This window comes from Apostichopus japonicus, chromosome 9 (assembly GCF_037975245.1).
Source record: "Apostichopus japonicus isolate 1M-3 chromosome 9, ASM3797524v1, whole genome shotgun sequence".
Lineage (NCBI taxonomy): Eukaryota > Metazoa > Echinodermata > Holothuroidea > Aspidochirotida > Stichopodidae > Apostichopus > Apostichopus japonicus.
In genome coordinates this window covers 29323281-29341774 of record NC_092569.1, presented here as the reverse complement: position 1 = coordinate 29341774, position 18494 = coordinate 29323281, and the positions used below count along the sequence as shown (strand labels likewise).

General features: G+C 37.1%; 1 protein-coding gene across 1 annotated transcript in view; it reads right to left on the bottom strand.

Moving 5' to 3' along the window:
* LOC139973063 (trifunctional enzyme subunit alpha, mitochondrial-like) overlaps positions 1-18494 on the bottom strand; it is a 20603-nt gene extending 2109 nt beyond the window's left edge. Inside the window, exons 1-20 of the mRNA XM_071979429.1 lie at positions 18365-18494; positions 16803-16847; positions 15727-15803; positions 15028-15161; positions 14298-14328; positions 13440-13547; positions 12849-12968; positions 12010-12112; positions 11304-11373; positions 10856-10908; positions 9424-9542; positions 8757-8876; positions 7985-8166; positions 6671-6706; positions 5500-5635; positions 5079-5165; positions 3750-3959; positions 3178-3373; positions 1999-2198; positions 1433-1487 (exon numbers count right to left, since the gene is read on the bottom strand). Of these exons, the coding sequence (XP_071835530.1) occupies positions 1433-1487; positions 1999-2198; positions 3178-3373; positions 3750-3959; positions 5079-5165; positions 5500-5635; positions 6671-6706; positions 7985-8166; positions 8757-8876; positions 9424-9542; positions 10856-10908; positions 11304-11373; positions 12010-12112; positions 12849-12968; positions 13440-13547; positions 14298-14328; positions 15028-15161; positions 15727-15803; positions 16803-16847; positions 18365-18446 (2164 nt within the window). The 5' untranslated portion in view covers positions 18447-18494. The remainder of the gene's footprint in view (positions 1-1432; positions 1488-1998; positions 2199-3177; positions 3374-3749; positions 3960-5078; positions 5166-5499; positions 5636-6670; positions 6707-7984; positions 8167-8756; positions 8877-9423; positions 9543-10855; positions 10909-11303; positions 11374-12009; positions 12113-12848; positions 12969-13439; positions 13548-14297; positions 14329-15027; positions 15162-15726; positions 15804-16802; positions 16848-18364) is intronic.

Sequence of the window (18494 nt, the reverse complement as noted above, 5' to 3'; positions counted from 1 at the left end):
TGTGTTATACTTTTTTGATAGCACTTTTTTCAATGGTAAGAGAGCAGAGAAACCTGTCTGTTCAAAACAATCTGTTGCATGAGTGCATTTTACATCCAATTAGATCCAAATTTGAAGGTGTTGTATAAAACAAATAATGAATGGTTTCCCTTCGTGCAATAGTGCATATATTTCATTCGTTGAAAGATGTAATTTGTTCCATTCAACGAGGCGCAACATTCCATCTTTCAACTCATGAAATATTTGCACAATTGCACTCATAACCATTTGATATTTGTATACTAATTAACCCTGTATTTAATCACAAAATGCCATGCAAAATGGTCAGATGTTGCTTAACAAGAGCAACGAATAACAGAATTTGTACGTAGAACCGTAGTATTTTATACGACACAAAATTTGAACACTAGACTATTCCCTGCATATGCATCAGTTTGTGCATATTTATATCCCAATGCAGAATGTGGCTTTGAGTTCTTCCCTAGATGCGTTTTGACTGCAATTGGCAACTGATTATGTATACTAGTCATAAAAATGGGCAACTGATTATGTATACTAGTCATAAAAATGTTGTGGTTTTGTATCTAGAATTTTGTTCCTGTAAAACTGAATACAAAGTGAGTCCATTGCTATTGATTACAACAATGTTTTCACATCTCGAAAAAGCACTGTTTCAACTAATATCTGAAAGACTGACTTTTTGAAACAAATCTTATCACTTGTCAATCATCAGTTAAGACAGCTGATGTATCAATGTCCAGCCTGATTTGTAACTATGAGGTAATTGGAAGTCGGTGGCGTAGCGTCCATACAGTCAGGGGGGCTGGCGCCCTTTGCTGCTTTTTACCACAATTTTTACTCATTGCGATATTGCGATTATTGACTTTGTTATTGCGCTCTTATCTACCTATTAACGTTTGTCACATTTTGTTTGGTGTAATTTGGCGATGACACCTATTGATTCTTTGTTTATCTGCAAATTAGCCAGGCCTGGAAAGGGACATTTCTGGCGATCTAGGGAGTATCTTTACTCAAAAAGTTTCTGTACGCTACGCGCCAACCTATGGTGGCGTTCCGCTTAGATAGTGTTGAAAGCGCCCCTACAGACCATTCTCGCCCCTCCTGACCAATACCCCTAGCTCCACCACTTTTGGACGTAACTGTTCGTATCTGGTTAGGCAGTCTACCTGTCTTTTAATTGTATCTAGTTATTTGGGAAAGAATCAGTAGATTTAGCTTCTTTGTTAAGAAGTTTTTCACTTTCTTCTTAGAAAACACACGAAACAAATTAAAAAAGTAAGTAGGACTTTAGAACCAAATGCACTTGAGTTTTTGCATTTCATTTCTTGTGATTGATTTTGATTTAACGGATTGTGAAAAGGTTCTTCATTTTTAAACTAACTAACAATATTGACATTAAGTATTTCCATACCTCCATGGAAAGGTGGGAAGCCAAGGCCAAATACTGCACCAATGTCTCCCTCAACCTATAAGCAAAATAAAATACAAACACATAAACATATGTTTACTAAAGCATATTATTTCAAGAAATAATAAACATATCTGTTTACACATAAACATATCTGTTTACTGAAGCATATTATTACAAGAAATTTGTTTTAATTGTACTGCATGAGTGGTAGTTTGAAAGATATCATGAAGAACGTATAGTATGATTATTAACATTGGTACGACAACAAAGAGGAGGGAAGGGGAGGTGGGAGCATATAAGGTAGAAGGGAACTGCTAAAGTAGTTTAACTTACAGGATTTGCCAGGATGCCTTCTTGCAGACACATGACTGTTTTAACTTACAGGATTAGCCAGGATGCCTTCTTGCAGACACATAACTGTTCTAGGAACAGAAACCACAGAGCATAGAAGGGTACTGCTAAATAGTTTAACTTATAGGATTAGCCAGGATGCCTTCTTGCAGACACATGTTCCAGGAACAGAAACCACAGAGCATAGAAGGGTACTGGTAAATAGTTTAACTTACAGGATTAGCCAGGATGCCTTCTTGCAGACACATGACTGCTTCGTTGATCATCCTGCTTGCTAGCCTCATCTGGAGATCTTCTGTGGTGTCTGCTCCTTTCTTAGCTAGCGTGAATTTCTTAAGGATTTCTACTGCTTCGCTGTTCACCTCTCGTGTTTTGCCACTGCCATAAACATAACAGCCCTTTCCAGACTTGCGGCCTGTAAACGAGAGAAAATACCAAATGAAGTTGACTGCAAGTGACTGCAATTGCTTGAGACTGTCCCCCGACTCCGCCCAACCAACTGGGTATCTTTTTGCATTTAGTCTCATAATTATAAATATGGCACTTATGTAAGAATTTTTTTTTTTTTTGAAATGCAGATACTTTTATCAATAATTTTGCACATAAAAGTTGGTATGAACATTACAGTGTCAACAAGTAAAGTTCTATTAGTTGAGCACACCAGATGCGGCTTAAAGGTCTGGTGACACTTAAAAATAAAACACTAGTCATACTTTAAACACCTAAGGTCAATCCTGACTTGTTCATGAAGATTTCCGTTGCTAAAATCCATCAATTAAATTTCGCGGTATTTGAAGACAATTTTTGTGTAATTGAACTCACTGTCCCGTTCGTATGCAAATTTGAAGACGCACAGTTTTGCAGCGCAGATAAGTCCAAAACATAACACTTCTGCGTAACCTTGAAACACAACACAAAATTAGACAGCCATGACAGCCAAATTTGACAGCCAAATAAAAATTAGACAGCCAAATTAGACAGCCAAATTAGACAGCCATGGCAGTGCCCTATCTTCCTTTCGAGATGGAGACAGAGGGCTCAGAATCTGATGAAAATTCCTTCACTCCGTACATGTCCTGTAATTTGCATATTAGTGAAAAACCAGTCGTTTCCTATGTGAAAATACACATTGATTTTAGCTAATTAGTACGTAATCAATTAACTGTTTGTGTTCAACCTTTCTGAGTATATTTTGTTATATCCCAAGAATCATTCTGCAGAGTATGAGAGGAATTCATCGCATGTCCCCCCGCCCCCCCCCCCCCATCTTTAAGGCTTCAGCCTTCTTCTAAGCAAGCACTGTCAATGCCATTTTGATAACTATTCCAGCTCATTAGCTGCGCTCAATAAGAGAGTTCATTCTACATCAGATACCTGCTTCATGATCAACTTACCTAGGAAGCCTGCTTGTACTAATTCCTTCAGGACGTTGATGTCTCCACCAGCAAACCTTTCCCCAAATGCTGTCTTGAAGTATTCTGCCACATGTGCAGCTACATCTATGCCAACCTCATCGGCCAATGTGGCGGTGCCCACTGGGAAACCAAAGTCTGTGGACATCTTGTCGAGTTCCTTGGGTCCAACACCCTCCTAGAATTGGTAAAGGTTAGACACAAAGAAAAATTAAAACAGTTCCTAACACACACACACACACATGTGATGGTTTTGACCGTCTCAAGCAAGGAATTTATTATTCTCAATAAAAGTTATCGAGACACCCTCCTAGAAATTGTCACCAAATGAATTCTGACTTGATGAATAGAAGAAATATTTTCACGATTTAATTGTTCATTTTATTCTCACATCAAGTCATTTTCATAATTTCAGACTATTTTCCTAATTCTTTGAAGACTTCTATCCATTTAATTTTAAAGGAAACTTTCACATGTTGAAACGTTTAACACTGTTAAACACAAAGAACAAAATGCTTTCATATCCAGAGGTGAACGTGAGGATGTTTTCTCACCTGGAACATCCTGACAACTTCCGACAGCATGGGTCCCAAGATGCGAGTAGTGTAGAATCCTGGCCCATCTTTCACCACAATGACCACTTTACCTTGCCTCAGGCCCACCTGGACAGCAGATGCTGCTGTATCTTTGGACGTCTTATCTGTGGTGATGATTTCCAAGAGCTGCATCTTCTCCACAGGTGAGAAATAATGCATTCCTACCACCTGATAATAATATCAAAAAAATGATTTATTCCCATAAACTAAATGTCCTATAAATTCCAACTAAAATATCCATTAAATTATCAATCACAGCTAAGGCATGCAAACTGTCCAGCACGATGGACATATGGGTTTAAAAAAAAAAACTGTTGGATCGTGGAACTTTTCCAGACATCGGAAAGCTATCTACAATTTTTGTAGCTTGCCAATGAGCATAAATTCCATTGTCCAGACTAGCTTTTACGCCTTCTGAGCATGGGGGAGGGGGAGGGTGGGGGGGAGGGTATAATGGGTAGTGGCTCAGTCCTCATGGAAGTCGTGGGCCTAAGGGGCCACTAGATAAAAGCTTTCATAAGGCATTTCTCAGTTAGGGTTTAATAATTTTTTTTGTATAAGTGTATGTTGCATTGGGTCGTAGCTTTCTATTTCACAAAGCTATGTAATTTTCACAATCACTAAGAGATCTAAGATCTATCAACAACTATGCAACTGATTCTAGCTGGTTACTTAGTTACTGTATATCCAATACAAAAGTAGTCATTGTTGAACACTTTTAATGTATAAATCATGTCTTACTTGATCAATTTAAAATTCATAAGAGTAAGAACTTACTTTATTACATAATTTAGTAATAATATATTCCTTTATAGGTTAACTACATTCCCTTTTAATTGTGGGTAATTTATACTGCAATCTACCTTGAATAATGTAGATCACACCTCATCACTTCAACCATAACAAACCAGCAGCAATTGGATTGACATATAGAAACAGTCTATGAGAATTACAGGTCTATCTAGGGTTAATCATGCACTCTGTATTAGAGTTCAAGATATATAGGAAACACAATGGTATTACATGCGTTACCTTGGTATTACACAGGTCTATGTTAATAATAATATAATTATAATTTATTCTTATATAGCCCTTTACATCAAACAGTGATCTCAAAGCACTTCACAAAATCGCATAAAATATTACAACTTAAAATTATTACAGCTTAAAAATATTACAGCCTAAAAATGTTATAGGGACGGTACTGAATATCACATGAAGAATTAACTGTATACTTTCCACTGAGAAATATACTGACTACAACTATAGTAATTCATGTGAACATACCTTTTCTGGTCTTTTACTAGCCTCGGCAATCTTCGCAATTGGTAAAGCTGAAGTGTTGGAGGCAAACACACAGTGTTCTGGAATATGCTGTGAAAGAAGAAAATAAATAAAGTGATTACTATGTCTGTACTAGAAATGTCCAGCAGTTGAATATACTTCATAGCATTACATCTTTAGTTAGAGATTATATGAAGATTTTGACTTGTAGGCCTAAGGGTTTGCGGAATGCTGATTTAACATACTGTGAAAAGGAATAGATTACTTTTATTTAAGAACTACCCTCATCACAACCAATTAAGCTTTCCCTTAATGAGATAATTTGTCTGTAATGACACAGAATAATGCAAGCAGGAATCATCCTTGGTATAGATGAAATAATCCTGGGATAATCCCCAGATAACCTTAGACAATATTCCTTTACCTGTTCGACTTCCTTCAGGACCTTGTGCTTGATGCCGATATCCTCAAACACAGCTTCTATCACCATATCCACCTTGTCGAATCCCTCGTAGGATATCTGGGGGCTCAGGTTTGACAAGATAGTGTCCCTTTCAAAGCTGCAATCGAAACAGAACAAGAGGAAGGTTTTCACAATGAATAGAGGGATATGGCACAACAGGAAAGTAGGGGTAAGGCAGGTGCAGCAGTTTAGTACAGTACAAACCTGCTGATGTGTCATTAACTGTTGGATCTAGTTGTGAATCACTTACAAAGCTCATTTGACCAAAGGCAAATAAATAGACTCTTGTTACAGTTTTCTTTGTTTCAACGTTCTTTAGCAAAAGGATGTTACATGCTTCCATTCGAGGCCTGTACTTGCAAGATTTCTGTGTCATGTCAAGTGATGCGCACTAGAGCGCTTAGCATTTGTACAAAACATCGCAGCATAACATGGGACATGAACTAAGATGACTTACACCAGAATTTCCTTGTTTCCGACCTGTGCTTGATTAGACTTTATATCGTAAAGGGTAACATGTTAAATATGCCTTAAATATGTTATGACTTAAAACTTTTTAAGTTACTTGCATTGTACCTGATGTAAAAATCACTTGGGAAGCTCTGTACAAAGATAGGTATAGGATAGTTTCACTCCCTCGCACAGCCGTTTGCCTGAGAAAGTTGTACTTGCAAGTAGTGTGAATGAGTTTAAGAACGCTTTGGACAAGCACTTTAAGCATTGTAATCGGGCCTGAGTGTTTGTGTCTTCGGTATTTTTTTTTTTTCTCTCCTATAGGGTCCTTGATGGGGACTTGAGTGTCCCTCCTGATCCTTTTCTTCTACTAAACTAAACTAACAGCTTTACTTTGTGCATATGGAATCCTCAAATGCCTACATTTGTGAGGCACCATACCGCAGAAAGCTTCAACAAGCAGCACATTTAACATCAGGTATGGGCCTGGGGTAAAAAAAAAATCACGGAACTTTGCAAGACTTGCGGTATAGGCTCCAGTTTGCGTATGCTACAGTGTGTTAGGATAATAGTTTTTGTCCCTGAGGTAGAAAAGAAATCACAGATATTCAGCGCATTCACAGGAAAAGCTCATGCTTGTAACATGAACTTCCTGCCTGTTACAGTAAAATGGCCTTACCTCGATATCCTCTTCTTCCTCGCCTTTCCATCCAATCTGTTGATAACAAGGAAAGAGTGTTTTCATTTGATTGTTGTCATGCAACAAAATACAACATAGTCCACAGGATATGTCGCTATTGTCAGGAGGTCTTATAATGATTTTCTGGCAAACAACATGACACATACATTGAAGAGAATTTGACACTGCTAATTGAACAACCCATCCCAATATCTTGCCCCTAACTTAAGATATGTTTGATTGAATGTAACGTATTTTGTCTGGCTAAACCTTCAACTACTCCAGGAAGTTGGATCATAGTTGTGGGGGGGGGGGGGTCTGTGATGTCATCTGGGCAAATTATCTTCAAAAGCTTTACTTGCTCTTCTTGTTGATTTATCTCTGATCAAATTGGTTTCTTTGACTAAAAAACACATCACATGCCCCCTCCCCCCCAAGTATTTCATATTTTGTCCATCAACATTTCTATTTTATACCTTTATAAAAGCTAAACTATTTGAGAAACAAAATGAAAAGGTCAAGATAATCACACTATATTGGTAATATATACACATTGCTACAGATGGCTGCACCATATGAAGCTGTCTCTAAATCTAGCTGGCATATAGGCTAGATATGTGTAAGCAGCTCGCTGGGTTTGCAGATTAATTTTCCTTGTCAATACCCTTAAACAGAAGCTACTTTGTTTGTTGGATTATTATTACAAGTTCTTATGTTTTCCAACTTAATCCAGACCTAAACAGTCAGGCTTGCCATTCATAAATGTGAAGTCATTAATGTTATACAATGTTCAGGATAAATGCCAGCTAATTAAGTCCAAAACTTGTCTAAAACTTCACAGACCTCCCAGAGAACATCGAGCAACTTTGCAAAAATATTTGGTGTGAAGAAGAAGAAGGGTGGGTATGCAGTGCAACCAGCGTCTTCAACTTCACAAGCTTGCTAAGATAACCATTTATGTTACCATACATACGTATGCAATGCTAAGCTTTCCATAAGCACAAGATCCATTTATGTCACCATACTTGAGTGTGCCCTGCTGAACTTGCCAAGCCTACAAGATAATTAAATGCATCACAAGACTTGAGCGCGCCCTGCTAAAAACTTGCCACGCCTCCAAGATAATTAATTAAGTCACGATACTTGAGCGCACCCTGCTAAACTTGCCAAGCCCACAGTTAATTAATTACGTCACAATACTTGAGTGCATCCTGTAAAACTTGCCAAGCCTATAAGATAATTGATTGTGTCACAATACTTGAGCATGCGATGCTAAGCGTGCCATAATAAGGACGGACTCAGACCCAGACTTACTGTTTATAGACATGTTGTTCACCCTTGCCTACAGCTGGTAGTGTAACATCCTTCAGTATTGTGTGCATACCCTTATCAATGCTGACAGAGGCTATACCAGCACCCATCAGTCCTGCTCCTAACACAGCAATTGTCTCTGCTTCCTTCTGAGGTTTACCAAAACTATTCTTCTTGCAGGCAACCTAGTACAAACAAACAAAACAAGGATGAGATGTAGAGATGCCAACCTCTTGACACAAAAAACAGACTGAATATCCTAATAAATCAGATTTTGGAGAGAAAACTCAGATTTTCACGAAAACTTGACACTACCACTGGCCTGTTGGCCCCAGGCCAGTAAAATGTCAGAAAAATGTTTGACTGGTAAGAACGGGCAAGTAAAATGTTTGCTTTTTCATTAACATTTAATGAGAAAATTGTAAAGCTGCCGATTCCGCGTATTTCCCCCCATGAAGGCTCGCTGTTCAACGTGTTTGTCAGGGTTTGGGGGGTTACTTGTACATGTTTCTATGAGATTCCACTTCCTTTAAAAAAAAATATATATATATATATATATAATTTTTTTTTTGGAAAGATGAAAAATCGTATTTTCAAGAGGCAATATTGTATTATCGTATTTCACTTGTTTTATAGTACTAAATACGATAAAACCGTACCGGTTGGCATCTCTGGAGTTCTGAAGCAACCCTCTGCTAACTGCCAGACCGGATCAGATCAGAAAAAAATACTAATATTAACATAATTCTACCGAAAGGCTGCAGCTAAGACTCACCTGGCCGTGATACAGGCCCATCAGAGAACGGCAGTGGGGTGTCATGGCCAGTTCCCCAAATCCCTGAGCTTCGGCCAAGTATCCAGCTTCCAGTCCCTTCTCTAGACCGGTCCTTACGACCTGTAATTGATCATACAAAATCAAGGTACACTCAACATCGTAACATTATGTACAATACTAACTGGGTTGTAAGATCATAAGATCATTCACTGAGTTTTAACACAACAGTAGAACAAAACAAAAAAACTTGAAGTGGGTTCTTACCATTCATACATAGAAAAATAAAACAACCTAGCAAAATAAAATCGCCCCCCCCGCCTAAAAAAAAAAAGAAGTAAAAAGTAAAAAATTAAACTAAAAAAAAAACGTCATTGAGATCGGCTTGATACTCTCCAATAACATTTCAAGGTTAGTAAATGGCATTTCTGTGATCTTTACCAATTAGATCCCAACAGAGTTATTTATATTCACTTGCAAACCTTCTTATATTTCATTTGATCAACTACCTAGTTCAATTGATGCTGCCATGGCTTTGTTAGGGGTTATACTGAACTACCTGGTGCTGGTGCATTTCTCTGTAAGCTATCTTCCATCAATAAAAAAACAAACAAACACTCGCGGAATAACGATTTTGTTTAGCGATTCGATGGAGGGTGAAAAGGCTTACATCAATAATTTTGAGAGGAGCAGGATACAGTCCCTTTGAGTTCTTCATGACCATAGCATGGACTCTCTTGTAGATCTGGTTCTGGACAAACGTGGTCCCCATGACAGCATCCTGAAGCTCTGGAAATTATATGGATGAAAGAAATATATATTGGATCAGGAATCAAATGATGTTACTTCTCCTAAATGTAATGCAATGAATTAAAGGTGCATAATTTAAGGGAATTTAAAGGTTGCATATTATATTAAGCTTGCCAGAGCCTCCTTGGGTGGTACCACTGTAAATAATCTTTGGATTATATTTAATTATAACCACTTTAAAACTTCTTATTTTTACGTTATAAACATTAAGCTTGGTGTCTGAAACATCGTCACCCACAGCTACACAATGTAGTGGCATAGAGCGAGTGGAGGGCAACATTTGTCAAACTCCCGCTACAGTCAGTCGTTGGTCATAATTCTAAATGTGATTCATTCTTAAATAGTAATACCGAACGAAAGATTCTCGACGTTAGTTTAAATGGAATGACAGAAATTTATGAAAGTGTTTCCTTCATTTTTTTGACTTTCTTCCTTTCCTTTCTTACTGATGTAATCTTATTGAGAAATTGAAGTCATCTTTTTCAGAAAATTTTGTGGTAATATTTTCATTATTTTGTGCTGTTCAGATGTATTGATACAGATGTATTGACACAGATATACTGTTGCAGATGTATTGATTCAAAAGATTTGTTTTGTCTTCGTTAATTTGTAAAGTATTCTTCAGTCATTTGGTAATTAAGCAGGAACAGTACTTTGTTATTATTTACTTCTATATCAAGAGATCTAGTGTCTAATACAGTTTTCAAGTATACACATTTGCATAGATTCGTTTCTCATACCCGGTTCTTTGTTATACCTACTTTGCTACAGCCCTGAGATCTTCAAATCTTTGTTTCTGTCACATAACGACATTGTACAATACTAATATATGCTTTTGTGCATAATCTTTTAGATCCACTGTTAATCTTAATCGTCGATGCCAGTCCAAACTCTTTTTCAGTGACCTGTGAAACTACTTTACCTCACCATCATAATAATATTAAAATAATATTTGATTTCTATATAGCGCTTTATACCAGTGATAGGTCTCAAAGCACTTGACAGACATTATATTACCCCTGGTCAATGATAACCTGTCCCAGAGACAATCCCTCCAGTCGGCAGCAGTTATATACTGCGCCCAATGACGAGTTACATCAAAGGTACCCATTTAACCCCTAGGTGGAGAAAGGCAAGTGAGATAAAGCATCTTGCCCAAGGACACAACATAATGAACTAGGCAGGAATCGAACCAGCAATCATTGGATCACGAGTCCGACGCCTTAGCCAATTGGCCACCAGGCTCTCAATGAGATCACAGTTGAACAAATTAACCCACAGAAGTGACTTACTCTGCATCATCCCTTTTTCTTTGGTGGTCTTGATCTTCTTGGCAACCAAGTCCCTAAAAATTCAATAAAGAATATAAATAAAAAATAAATAAAATAAAAATGTGCACACTTCCATACTTTCTCTTTATATTATGTGTAAAAGTAAGTTGGCCTGACGTTTCGATCCTAGCAGGATCTTCTTCAAATGCTAAATGACAAGTGCATTGTCATAAGTTTGCTAACAGTTCTCTTTATATTATATCATTTTCTCTCTATTTATAATGAAAATGTGGTCAAATAGGGTAAAAGAGAGGGGGACAGGGGGTAAGAGAGGGACAGAATACATCAAATACTGGTAGAGCTTCCATAGATTTAAAGGTAGTCTATCTAAACCATGGTCTTATAATATTTTATTTTTATGTATAATTACATCATAAAAGCCAAAAACTGCAATGGAAAATGATCTTACTTGGCGGCTTGCACTGCAACCTTCTCCAGATATGCCAATGATCCCTCTTGTGGATCATGTAACCCTGGTCCTGAAAAAGGGGGGGGGAAAAGAGGTAACCTTCAGTAAAAATGATTTTCCATTTCTTCAAATGGGTCTTTACTTTCTTTTGTATTTCCATGCTTAAAACACAGTTGAAATAAAATTGTTAAAAATGCAATATATTTAATTGGCTTTAATTAGCTTAATATTTAATTGGCTTAATTTCCTTGGCCTTCTGAGCAGGGATATTTAATTAGGTAAATAGTATGATAGAATTTAGTAGCCTACCTAGTGGGTCTACCAACTAATGAACCAAACCCATGCTCTTAAACTTCTGAGCAGGGATATTTAATAAGGTAAATAGTATGATGGATTATAGTAGCCTACAGTACCTAGTGGGTCTACCAACTAATGAACCAAACTCATGCTCTTAGCCTTCTGAGCAGGGATATTTAATTAGGTAAATAGTACGATGGATTCTAGTAGCCTACCTAGTGGGTCTACCAACTAATAAACCAACCATCCTCTTGGACTTCTGAGCAGGGATATTTAATTAGGTAAATAGTATGATGGATTCTAGTAGCCTACCTAGTGGGTCTAACAACTAATAAACTAACCATCCTCTTGGACTTCTGAGCAGGGATATTTAATTAGGTAAATAGTACGATGGATTCTAGTAGCCTACCTAGTGGGTCTACCAACTGATGAACCAAACCCATGCTCTTAGCCTTCTGAGCCGGGATATTTTTGCCTGTCAACATCATATCCAATGCATTTGGAAGCCCAATCTACAAATAATAAAAGCAAACAACACAAACAGGAATTAAACAAACAAAGATTGATGAAAACAAATAGATTTCATGAGAAGAAACAGTTGATTTATACTTAAATTCAAAGAATGACTTCCTTTAAATATCATCTTAGTTTTATCTTAAATTTCCTTAAAATACACAGACCTTAGAGCACTCAAGGATGACAGGCTAAATCAATCCTTTCATTCCAGCCAACTTGTTATTATTATTTTTTTTATTTGGCATAGAAATAACTTATTATGACTGTGTGATTATTAACTACACAATAAATGTAAAGAGCAAAAATAAGAAAAGAACAAAATCTTTAGACTGTGAAGTGTTAGCTCAGTGGTTAACCAGTGGTTAGCCATAAGGTCCCGAGTTCGAGTCACTCCAAGATTAATGTATGTTGTCCAGTTACAGAGTTGTTGACAATTGACAATTCATAATCATGGACGTTAAATATGAGTCTAAGAGACTGACTTCGGTCAGCTTGCGGCTTGGATAAGCCAATGATGGCTTCTTAGCGAGTTCCTGCTTGCAGGATGATCTAACATACATATACGTACATACATACAAGATCAAATACAAAATGGGGCTTTAAATTGTATTGCTTGAGGAAGAGGCAGTTGATGGCTAGTACACTGCATTACAAAGATGTTTGCAAAATGTGGGGAAAATGGATATTAATCTCATCCTTCTACTATTGACAAGTTATCTGTCAATCACCTACCAGTCTAGGTAACCTTTGAGTTCCTCCTGCTCCAGGGAGTAGTCCCAGCATGACTTCTGGTGCTGAGAGGATAGTAGACTTATCTTTCATAGCGATTCTGTAATGACAGCTGAGAGCAACCTTTGAAAAAATGTAAAAACGTTTATACGTACGATCGCACAGAAAAGCTGTGCAGCAGATGATTGACCGTGGAAAATGAAGATGCAAACTACATTGCAAAAATGGCCATCAATTCTGGTGGATGCTAAGGCTGAACAGAATACATCAATTTACTCCTAAGCAGAGCAAGCATTTGAAACGTTAGTGGTATATTATTATTATTTAAATTCCTTCTACTGAAGTCTAAAGCCCTGATGTATCATCACATCAGTTTTTTTTTTTACCTAGATGCAAACACATGGCACTTTAAACAAGGGTAAGTTGTCAGCTCTGTAATGCATGCCAACAACATTTTGTCATGGGGATGGTGGCTGAAGGTTTTATTATCTAACTATTGATGAAGTGTACCATATTTAGAATATGATTTCTTGACAGATAGCCTGGCATGAATGAGGTGCAACATGATGGGGGAGGGGGGGGGACAGTGCCTACCTCAAGTCCACCTCCCAAGCAAGTCCCGCTTATGGCCGCCACTACTGGTTTTGGATTCTTTTCAACTCTTTCAAAGACGATTTGTCCGTTTCTTGACACCTCTCGAACCTATCAAACAGAGGAAAGAAAGATGGAAATATATCCAAGATATAAAGTTTGGGCCCAGCTGTCAAGTTTGGGCCCAGCTGTAAAGATTTGGGCCCAGCTGTGTACACTTTTGATACTGTGATTACTAGAGGGAATTTCATAAACCCTTTTTATACAACGTTAAAAACAGATTACGTTCAGCTCCAGTAGTAGGATAACAACATAGTAATAACAACAGAAATGGAAAGTAAACAAGCAAAAAAATGTGCAACTTGGAATATCACATAAAATACACTACTATGCATAGCACAAATGACATTTGTTTGGCACGCTAACAGTACTTTCATGACCAGCTTCAAAGCATTGGTACTGACAGTATTAGCACTATGAATATCCTATTTAGCAATAAGCTACAAATACCACAGGAGAATTTTATGTATTAATCAGACCTTTCAAAGAAAGATGTGAAAATACTTGAAAAACTATTAAACACCAATTAATTGTTAATGATATTAGGTTACAATTTGTACCCCAAATAATGTACATACTGTAGGGCAGAAATGTACATGGTTATAAGCAGCAGGATTGTATAAACCTTCCCATATTATCTAGTGTTTAAGTTAACATGGGCTCTTCAAAACCAGTAAATGAATAAATGAAACTGCTGTATATGTGTCTGCAAAAGTCTAACAATAATCAAATCTGGAACAGAGCAAAGGATAATTAATGACTAGAACCAAAAATGGGTGAGGGGGGGGGGGCTGTTCTTACCTCTTCGGCTGTTTTGAAGCTACCCAACATGCTGTAAAAATAAGGCAATAAAACAAAAAGAATAAAAACTCATTTAAAATTTGGAATAAGGAGTGAGAATAACATCTTTGCCTGTATAGCAAGTAACACTGCAGAGGGGTGAAAAGAAACCTTGCATAGTTTATACAGTATAAACATTGCATTAAGTTACTTCAGAGAATAAGAAAGTGGAATTATGTCTTTAAGGACAAGAAATACACCCTGCTGCCCTTGAGCTGGGACATTGCCAGCCAGGATCACTGGCCCCCCTCCTTTCGAAGTCTTTAATTTATCCTAAAATATTATACACTATGAAAAATTATATTTGTTTTATAATTATAATTTACACTATTCATATTATAATAATTCTTCATCACATATTTCCCCCGCTCTGTAATTGACTCAGGCACCAGTGCTGTAGCTTCCCCCTCCCCATCCCCCTCACTCTTTAAGTATGCATGTTATTATGGACACAACCAGAACTAAATATTCGTTCTTGCTATGCTTTTACCTTTCCCAAGATTATTTAGGTTTTATGTATATACTATGTTTACTACGCAGTACTATTTGGTGTAAACCAAGTATTAATTATTGTTTCTATTTTCTAGTTGTGGTGGTTCCTGATTCAACATCTCTCCAATTGGGAGAACGGGTGACTGTACATCATCAACTGATTCCACACTTGAAATATATTGCGATGAAAGAGACTTACTTTATGTCTGCTCCAGCTATGAAACATCCTGGCTTTTTTGAGATGAGGACGACACCCTGAACCGCATCATCTCCGATGAGAGTATCTAGCGTTGCTTCCATCTCATTGCCAAAAGTTTCTGACAGGACATTCACCTAGAAGTGAGTAAAAGTTATTCTCATTGTAAAATGAAAACTGCTTTTATTTTATAGCAATGATCCAACGCTACTCTTAAATTTGACGTGTAAGATACTTTTCAATTATCAACATATATGGGGAATTAAGAGCCAAAGCTACACATCGCTGCCATTACTTTTTAAAATAAAATAAAACTGATAGCAAACTGCTTATCCACTAGAGAGCCTGTGTAAGAGAATGTGTAAAAGTAAGTTTGCCTGACGTTTCGATCCTAGCAGAATCTTCTTCAAAGGCTAAATGACACTTTTTAAAGGCAGTTATCTATCGTTTCTGGTGCTTTTTGGATCATACCTCTCATTAGAAGTTATAGATATGTTTACTTTTAAGTTTTTATAGAGAAATAAGACAGATTCTAAAAGGATACTCCTAAGGATACTGTAATGAGATCAACAGTTAGTGAAAATTTGGAAATACCTTTGAATGGAACTGACAGATATTAATATGATTTTGTTTGTTTCGGACACCTCCTTTTCCATCGTCAAAACTCTTAAATGTTTAACTCGGATCTCCCGTTCCACTTACCTTAGAGTTAGGTGTGTCCATCTTCACCACTGCAATGCCATCTGTGACCTCATAACTGATGTGCTCACCAGCTGAAACTAAAAGTGAAAAGTAAACCTTATCAATTTAACAGAGCATATTGACAAAGAGCAACACTTTCATTTCCCACATTTTGAATATATTTCAATCAATAACTTATTCTGATTAAATGGAAGAAAGCATTTTGAAAGACCAGTAGTCGCCCCCAGCTGTAGGATGTGCAATTCCATTTGTCATGCAAAAATACAGGAACACAACAAGTTTGAAAGTAGAAAAACATGTAAACGAGAACTGTTTTCTAATTCTTCAGCAGGCCTACAGGCAAACTATTTTGTCACCCTTAAATATATACAACTGTCCAACCTTTTCAAAAACAGTCAACATTTTTCAGATTATACAAGGAATCATAATTAGTGTTTAAACTTTATCTGACATTTAAGATACTATTGTTCAGGTGTACTAAAGACTGTTATAATATATAAATCTTTGCATTTGTATACAGTAGCAATCTGACCAGTTTGCATAGCACTTTGTGATGGGATACCAGATCACGTTTTCCCTGCTACATGCATTAGGGAAGTTCCCAAATCATTCTCCTTGTTCAGGTACTGCATTACAATCATAACAATCGCTTACTTGAATGTTCAAACAAAAAACAACCCACCCCCTGAGGTCCCTATGAACCTGCAGGCTACACAGTATTCAGTTCAATTAAAGGTGTGCCTTTTGCAAAGTTTCAAAGTACAGTAACAAAAAGGCTGTGCTTTCAAATAAGAGAGAACAGGTTCACTGCGGACAAACTGAAATCCCCTTCCTCGATTTACAACCATGATAGAGCAAAATCACTACAAATCAGAGACGTATTGGAACCTGGATATTCTGGAATTACAGCAATTAACATCAATGAACTTGTAATGTAAGGTTGTCTAAGAGCCAATATGACAAGAATCAGATCAACATGATATTACACTTGTTACACACAATAGGAGCAATGCACACTGTACAGTACTGTATTTATCAATTTGTGGCTGCTTAGTACATAACCACCCATACTGTACCTCCAGCTGCAGATGTTACAGAAAAATGCCTCTTCACAGCAGTCCCTGAGAAGAGAAAGAAAATATCCTGTTATGGTACATGTATAAACCTTTCTTTTGAATGAAATAGAAAAGATACAGCAACAAATATTATGGTTATGATTCACACACCTTTACTTTCCAACTCCAGTTGGTGGTTTAATCGTTTCACATGTGTACGATCATTTTAAGGCAATTATTGGGAAACCAGACATTTCAGTTCTACATCTGTCTTGCGAAGTGAAATAAAAGCCTTAATGGATATTGGCACATTATTATTATTATTATTATATTTCTTTCCCATAATGCTGACTGATGAAAACCATTGCTGGCAATTCATCAACTACACCAAACCCTTTCTTACTTTATTTTATTTTTAAGACCTGCTGTTCTCCAAATAACAGGCCTTTACACACCAGAGGTGCATCTTAATTGCATATATATATATATCACTTTTCTAGGTTTATATTGCTTTATACTTTGAGGAAGGTTACAGAGAAAGTACTGAAGGATGTGTTAAGACAGATGGCAGCAACCGTCTATTAAAGTAAGTGCAAGCTTCAAGGACCAGATGAGTGGGTGGACAGAAACAACACAGCGTGTTAAATACTGTAGATAGAGAGACTAAAAGCTGCCTAGAGAACACTCGGCATCAAACTCAGCAGAAAAAAATGACAAGTCTGGTTGAACTAGTAAAGGTGGAAGATAAAGTACAGATACTGTACCTCACCCCTTATCAAACCTGAGGTGGCTACTGTATGTATTTTCAGCAAAATTTCTCCAAATTGCTTTAGGTATTTGATAACCAGTTAGCAACCATTATAGTTGGCATCCTCTAAAAAGTTTAGCCCTAAGCCTGTACTATGTAGGCTGAGTATCATGTTGCAAACAATATGTTTTGCATTCCTACTCTGTCATGTATTTTGAAAATTGTAGGAAATGTTTAAATTTCATATATATTTCTTTGGACTAGGCTAAGCCTATCTCTTATCCATTGTGGTAATGGTATCTACAGTTTGTCCTGCTTCCATGAGAGTTTGATGGAAAAAGCTATAAACATTTCACTTAGTACTACTACTAGTACTAGCCCCCAAACCGTGAACTGTAGAAAACATCTCTCACTTTGATAAAACTTTACAAGCTTTAGCTTTCAGTATTTAATTTGATAATAACATAGGCTAGGCTCAGTCTGAGTCAAATATGTAAATTTGGAGAATTTGATAATCCGATGAGAGAAGTGAGGTTCAGCTCGGTAATCGAGGTCGGTCTAAAGCTAGTCGGCTAACCCTACACACCATTGCGCGCCTGAAGTTATTCAAGCTATATTTAGCCTGACTGTAGTGTAGGAACACTCTGATTATGAAAGTCACCGTGACCTCCATAGCGGAATTGGATCCTGTACGAAAGTCATAACTGTAATTTCAAGGGCGATGAGTAGCCTAACCCGTATCTTCTTTCCTTAACTACGTATACATAAGAGGGGGGAAACAACAGGAATTAAAGAAAAATTAGTACGTTACAATAAGCAAAACATAAATCTTTACCACTTTGCATTGTCAGAACCTTCCGCAGGCTGATTGCATGAAGTTTCCCTAGATATTTGAGAGACGCCATGGTGTTGAGCATGCAGAATGACCAAGTGAACAACTGTGTTGAAGATAGCAATACAAGTGA